Source organism: Haliaeetus leucocephalus, unplaced genomic scaffold, assembly GCF_000737465.1.
Source record: "Haliaeetus leucocephalus isolate CR32 unplaced genomic scaffold, Haliaeetus_leucocephalus-4.0 Scaffold517, whole genome shotgun sequence".
Lineage (NCBI taxonomy): Eukaryota > Metazoa > Chordata > Aves > Accipitriformes > Accipitridae > Haliaeetus > Haliaeetus leucocephalus.
Genome location: NW_010972953.1, coordinates 4,672,940 through 4,679,404, shown reverse-complemented (window position 1 = coordinate 4,679,404; position 6,465 = coordinate 4,672,940). Strand labels below are relative to the sequence as shown.

The 6,465-nt window shown below is 56.1% G+C and overlaps 1 protein-coding gene across 1 annotated transcript in view; it reads left to right on the top strand.

Annotated features, from left to right (window-relative positions):
- The first annotated feature begins 8 nt into the window (after positions 1 to 8).
- SLC9A1 (solute carrier family 9, subfamily A (NHE1, cation proton antiporter 1), member 1) overlaps positions 9 to 6,465 on the top strand; it is a 30,354-nt gene continuing 23,897 nt past the window's right edge. The window contains exon 1 of the mRNA XM_010576164.1: positions 9 to 385. Within this exon, the coding sequence (XP_010574466.1) occupies positions 49 to 385 (337 nt within the window). The 5' untranslated portion in view covers positions 9 to 48. The remainder of the gene's footprint in view (positions 386 to 6,465) is intronic.

The window sequence follows — 6,465 nt, the reverse complement described above, 5'->3', positions numbered from 1 at the left end:
CCCCTTTCCTTTCCCCGACCCCCCCTTTCGCCCCCAGCGCCCGCCGCTATGGGAGCCGCGGCCCTGCGCGCCCTACCCTGGGCCCTGCTGCTGTTGGGGCCGCTGCTGCCCGGGCAGGGCTTGCAGGCCACCCCTACGCTGGCCTCCGAGCCCCCGCAGGGACAGCCGGTCCAGCTGCGGGGGGGTGAGATGGGGGGCTTTACCCCCGCGCCCCCCGCCTCCGCCCAGGAGATCCATCCGCTGAACAAGCAGCCGGCCAACGGTTCGGGCGAGGGGCACGCCAAGCCCCGCAAAGCCTTTCCCGTCCTGGGCATCGACTACACCCACGTCCGCATCCCCTTCGAGATCTCCCTCTGGATCCTCTTGGCCTGTCTGATGAAGCTGGGTAGGTTGGCGGTGGCGTGGCGGGGGTCCCGGGGGAAGGGCACCGGGGAGGGACCCCCCCCCCCCCCAGAACCCCGGAGAGGGCCCCCTGGCTCCGTGGGGCAGGCATCCTCAGCATCCCAAGGAGGGACGCCCAGAGCATCCCAGGGTGGGACCCTCTGGCTGAATGGGACAGGCGTCCCTGAGCATCCCAAGGAGGGACCCCCTGAGCATCCATCCCGAGGAGGGACCCCCGGAGCATCCCAAGGATGGACCCCCTTGAGCATCCCAAGGATGGACCCCCTTGAGCATCCCAGGGCAAATTCCCCTGCACATCCTATGCAAACCCCCCAGGCAGCCTGGGGCAGGGGTGGGCACTGCTCTCCCCACGACCTTGGGTCTGTGCCGTAGGCCTGGCAGGCAGGGCAGCGGCACCCCAGCCCCTTTGCTCAGCACGGGCTGGCTCGTCTCGCTGTCTGGGAGCGGGGCTGAAGATGCTCCCTGACCCCTGACCATCCTCTGCTTGGACCAGGTTTGCTTTCCTCCTTTTGGCACTCAGGCAGCGGCAGGGAGGAAGCGTCCAGTTTGTTTCTTTGCTTCCTTTCTTAACCACAGATGCCTTTTGTAACCTTGGAGAAGTCACTTAAAAATCTCCCAGTGCTTCAGCCTCCCCTTCCTCCCCCTCCGCAGCAAACCAGGGTGGCCAGCTGCCTCTGCTGCAAAGCGTCCGAAGGATTCCTGCATTAAAGATACCGAGCATCAGGGGCCAGAGGGCTGGGAAAAGTCACCCCGCTACGATGACCCGCTCTGAGAAAGCATCAGTCTGCCGGGGCGGGTGTTGTTGACAAAGTGTTTTCCAAACTTCTGCAGCTGGATCAATACCAACTGAATTACCCCAAAGCGTGTGATGTGATGTAACTGCTCCGCACTCGCCGGCACCAGCGTGCCGGACCCGGCCTCCGGCAGTGCAGAGGTCGAGCTGGCCCTGGTCCCGTTGGTGGCTATAAAGCCAAGAGGGCAGGTGAAACGTTTGCCTGTTCCTGCCTTAGAGCGGGTGACGGGAGGGAAGGGAGCTCTGCGTTCATTTTGCTCCTCAATTACCATCAGCAATTTAGTAATGCTAACGGCAGCGCTCCTTATGGAGCACTCCAGCTTGCTGATGGAAATCTTGCTTTGGGAGATTTTTTGAGCTGGTGCCTGCTGGAAACCGTGCCCTGTCCTGGCCCGGAGGGGTCCGAGAGACCCCCAGGAGCTCACGTACTCCCTGCCCAGCTTTTCCTAAAAATACCTCATCCCCTTCCCAGCCTGCTGTGAGCGTGCGTAGGCAGGTAAAGCCCCATTTTCACGATCCCTCCTGGGTGTTTTATTTACATGTAGGCGCAGGAGTGCAAACACTTCAGACCCGGAGGCTTCCTGCCTGTCTGGGAGACAAGCGGTCGGGGCAGAGTGGAACCAGATGGGATCCGTGGGGTTTATCCCTTCCTGGCTTTACCCAAAATGATTTAAAGCAGGTTTAGCTAGAAGGTGCCTTGCCATAGGCAACGTAGCCGCGAAATCTCCTTTCCCAGGGCTCACCCAGCGTATGTTAAGCGACCTCTGCTAGCTGTTTGGGGCTATTGCACTGCATTTTCAGTCCTCCTGCCTCGCAGAGCAAAGAGTGATGAAATCAGAAGTATCTGTGCGGAAGCTGGTGGAGAAAGGAGGGGCTAACAGTGTTGGCCTGCGGCCCTGCTCGGGGCGTGCTTTGAGAAACAGCCGCTGGAAAGCACCAGAATGGGCAGCAGAAAGCGGCTCCCCAGGGACGGACGTGGTGGGGGGCACGGGGACATCGCTGCCCGCCGGCCGCCCACCTCCCATGGGCACCCTCCATCATCGGCGCTGCGTGAAGCTGTTTCTGCCGTCCTTGCCTGAAGTTAGGGCTCGTTTGTGCTGCAGGAAAAGTTATTTCTGGCGGTGAGCTGAGCCCCGTCAGTTCTTACGTGTTAAAAGTATTATGCAAGACTGCGTGTTTAAGGGGTATATTTTAGGAGGAGCTGCCTTGCAAGCTTGGCAAGGGTCCTTTGGAGATGGCAGGTGCTCTGCAGAGCTCCAGGGATGCTGATTATGTCAAAATCCATATCTTAGGTTACCTACACCTCTAACAGGGGCTTCGACAGCAGAGCAGTCCTGGGACATCCTTTTGCTTGGCCTTCTCTCCAGAGTTTTGAAGGGGATGGCGTTGCATGTTCACATTGTCTTGGCATGTAGTTCCCAAGTTGCTGGTACAGCTGAATATTCAGGCTCCCTCTGCTCCTAACCTGCAAAAATGTCTCACTGCCCAGTGTCTAAATACCGGCCCTGCTGACCCCACCCTGGATCAGAGAGTGTTGCTCAGGAGCAGAAAAATACACTTTTTTTCATGCAGGGATAACTCTTACACAACTGGGTGCCACTGCACCCCTGTGCAGTGCAACCTGTGATGGCAGGACGAGGCACACACATCTCCAGGCTCCCTAAACCGGGCAGGGTTTGGAGCATCCAGTTTCCACATAGAGGGGAAGGGGGACGATGCAGGAATTTGTGGTGCTTCCTCTCTCCCCCATCTTGTTAGCATGCATTCATTGATGCATCGGGGTAACCCTGCAAAACCCTGAGGTGCAAGGGACAAACATCTTTTCTCCAAGAGGGGGAATTCATGCAGCGTGGGCTGTGCATGACAGCTTGGTACCTCCTGACTTCCCTTCCCCAGCTTCTCCTCCAGCTCCGGATGCCCCTTTGCTGGGTTAGGGCTGGGGATTGAGCTACGTGTTGCTGCAAAAGTGAGAGTCTTCAACCCTATGAATGGTTTCTGGGTGTCGTCCGTTGGCGTAGTGCAGGGTGACCATGTAGAGGAGCTCAGAAGTGCTCCCAGGGCTCTTCTCTGGGCCAGGAGATGCAATCCGACCCTTGTCCTGTTGCTCAGTTTCCCCTCATCGCTCTTGATGCTTCAGACAGCTATTCAGGCTTAAATGAGTCCCGGCGTTGTCCCTTCCATGTGATTTATCCTCTATCTAGCAGCCCGAACTGGGAGTTTGTTTGGGGAATCAAAGGTGTGAGTTGAGCCCTTCCACTCTTGATGCAGTTTTTGTAAAATGCCTCAAAGGATGTTGATTCCCGGAGGATTCACCACCTGATGGGGTGGCTTTCTGGGACAGAGGGCCTTGTCACCCCAGTGTGTCCTGCAGGCATCAGCTGTTTCTGCTTTGCTAATCCCAGTAGAGAAGGGGAAGCCTGGTGCTGACTGCTTTACTTAATACACACATGGTATTTTAAGACTCGCTAGGGGAGGAGGCGGGGGGGGGGAGGGATAGCTACAACCATGCCTTTCCACAGCCCCCCAGCTACGTGCAGACCACATCTGGTGATGGCTTGACTTTGCCAGTAAAAGCGGAGAGGCCTTTGCAGCTGAGGGTTGGAACCAGACTTTGTCTCAACCTGTTGCATTGCTGCAGAAGGTCAGACCTTCGTAAAATGTCCAAATCAGAAGCCTTCTGTGCCCATCTTCAAGGTTTTGCAAGGATGTTGTAAGGGTTTCCTTCGCACTGTGCCCAAGGAGTGGTAGGGAAGGGCTGGGGCATTTCTCAGCCCAAGAACCTGGTTTCCTGACTCTGAGGACTGACCTTTCAGCTCACATGGCTCCAGGAGTCGTTCAGGGGAATTCAGGTTCAACTGTGACTATTCTTCCGTTTCAGGGGAAAGGGAAGGAGTGAGTCAGGAATGTAAATAACAGTTTGTGGTTAGCAGTCCCTTTGCTGGCTGTGCAAACATGAGCTGGGGCCTGGTGGTCAGAGTTTTATTGCAAGCCACCAGCACTTACCCACCTTGGAGAAGAGTTGGGGTTACATGTGTTTCCAAAGCACAGCTTGGGCCCTACCTTCTAAAGCAAAAAAAGCACAGCAGTCATATTGCCATCCTGCATTTGGAGCCGCCTTCGATTGAGGCATGCCCTGTTGTCTGTCTGCGGGGCCGTCTGTTTGCACCAAATGGCTTTTCAGCATCTGAGAGCTTCCCAGCCTCCTTGGAGCATCCTGGCCATTCCACCTCGCAGCTCAAGTGCGTAGTGGGGACTTGATTTCCTATGTGTCCCTGCCAGAGACTGCTGCGGAGGGTCCCCGCGAGGCACTACTTCACAGCTGAGCTCTCTTACCCTGCTTTTGCTCGCTGATGCACGCTAGGCGCTAGCTTGCTGCCTGATGCGGCGCTCCGGTTGGGGTTGGAGCCTGTAGCAATCACTGAGTCATTGCTCTGTCTCTTCTTCTCCCTTTGCAGCACTCAGCTTTTTCGTGTGTCTGGGTCAGGACTGTTGTCTGGGGTGTTCCCCCTCCCTCCAGACCGTCTGACAGCAGCCAGCGCCAACCTGGTACTTGCAGAAAAATCACCACCATGTGATTGTCGGGCTGGTGTAAAACGAGCCGAGGAGAGTCTTTGCTAAGCGAGCAGAAAGGGAGCCCAGAGCTGTGGACAGCGGTGTGTTATGTGGGGACACGCTGCTGCTTTGGGTGTTGTTTGGTGACACGTCTCAGCCTGGTTTACTGGGCACGAGGCATCCCGGCGTCAGGCTTCGGTGTTCAGTGCTGCTCCTGCGACAGCGGTTGCCTTTGGCCAGTACCGACCATCCCCATCACTGCTGGTGGCTGGGGAGGAACAAGATTAAGGAAGTTCCCAGTGCCTGTGGGCTGGTGATAGGAGCTGGGAAAAGAAGAGCAAAACATGATGGATGCAAGTGGGGTTGTGGAGCCTCACAGAGGCTCTGCGCACGGCGGGGTGGCTCCTGCACATGGAGCAGCAGGGACGATTTCAAAATTGCCAGAGAAACATTTTTAGAGGCTGGCGGCTGCTGGCTGGCAGCGACATTTGGGTGCTAAAACACTTGGGTGCTTTTCAAATGTCTTCAGCAGCCCACGTCCCTCCCCTGAAACTGGGGCTTTTGGAGGGGCCACCCCAGAGGTCTTACAGAGACCTGTGAGTCAGGAACTCGAGGGTTTGTTTGAGTGAGGGGTGATAAGTAGCATAAGAAACCTGTTGCGGTAGTGGCACAGGACGTAGGAACTGGATCTTGAGACCAGACGCAGCAGAAACACCCCGGAGCAAAGCCATCGGCGTGAGGACACCAATGCCACCTGCAAAGCTTGGAAAGGGGACAGCAGAGAAGCATTTGAAGACATGCATCACCCCAGCCTTCACATGTTGGAGGAAATACGTGTGTCTGACGTAGATGATGAGCATGCTGGAAGTTATCTCTGTTGCCCTTCTGCCACCGCAAGGTTGGCTTCTCTTGGGCACCAGGCAGGGCTGTGCGGGGCAGGCTTCACTCGGGACAGCCATCGGCAAAGCTTGGCTGGTGGGAAGGGCTGCCGGAGGTTTCCTGGGCTGTTTCAGCTTGATCCACGGGACTGGTTGATGCAGATTCCCTCGCTGAGCCGGAGAGAAATGTTTGTCTTAAAACTTGCCCGCTCACAAGCGGCAGCCCTGGGTTATTTCATGTGTGGGCTGCAGATACCAAGGTGGCGTGTGGTCTGAGATCACCCCAGATGTTTTCCCGTTTGTGTTGGTGAGCTGGTGGCTGTTCTGCAGGGGAATTGAGGCTTGATGAATAACTGTCAGGAAAGGATTTTAAAATACTGGTGCAGCTGGTGCCACAAAAGTGTAAATTGTCATGATAATGAATTTAAACAGTCTCTTCTAATGCAGACTTGTTGCGTTCCTGCTTCCTTATTGGGGAATGATCCAAACACATGCTGTGGTTTCCCTTTCTCTCTGCTTTGCCATCTCAGAAAGAACAGCCACGGCATTATTTTTCCTCCATGGTCTGCCCATTGCTGGTGTCTGAGCAAAAAACCATCCCAACTGTTCGCTCCATGGATCCGAGAAAACCATTAGATTAATTAGGGCTGGAAGAGTGAAGGGTTCCCGCTGTGAAGTACGGGATGACGATGGAGTGGGAAAAGCTGAACACGTCTGTAATCACAGCCCATACCTCCCCGGTGAGCGCTAATGTCCATTAAAGCAGAATTACGCTTGGTTTGCAGCCATGGCTCTGCTCCCCGCGGGGACCCTGTTGCCCCCAGTGGTGCCCAGTTCTGC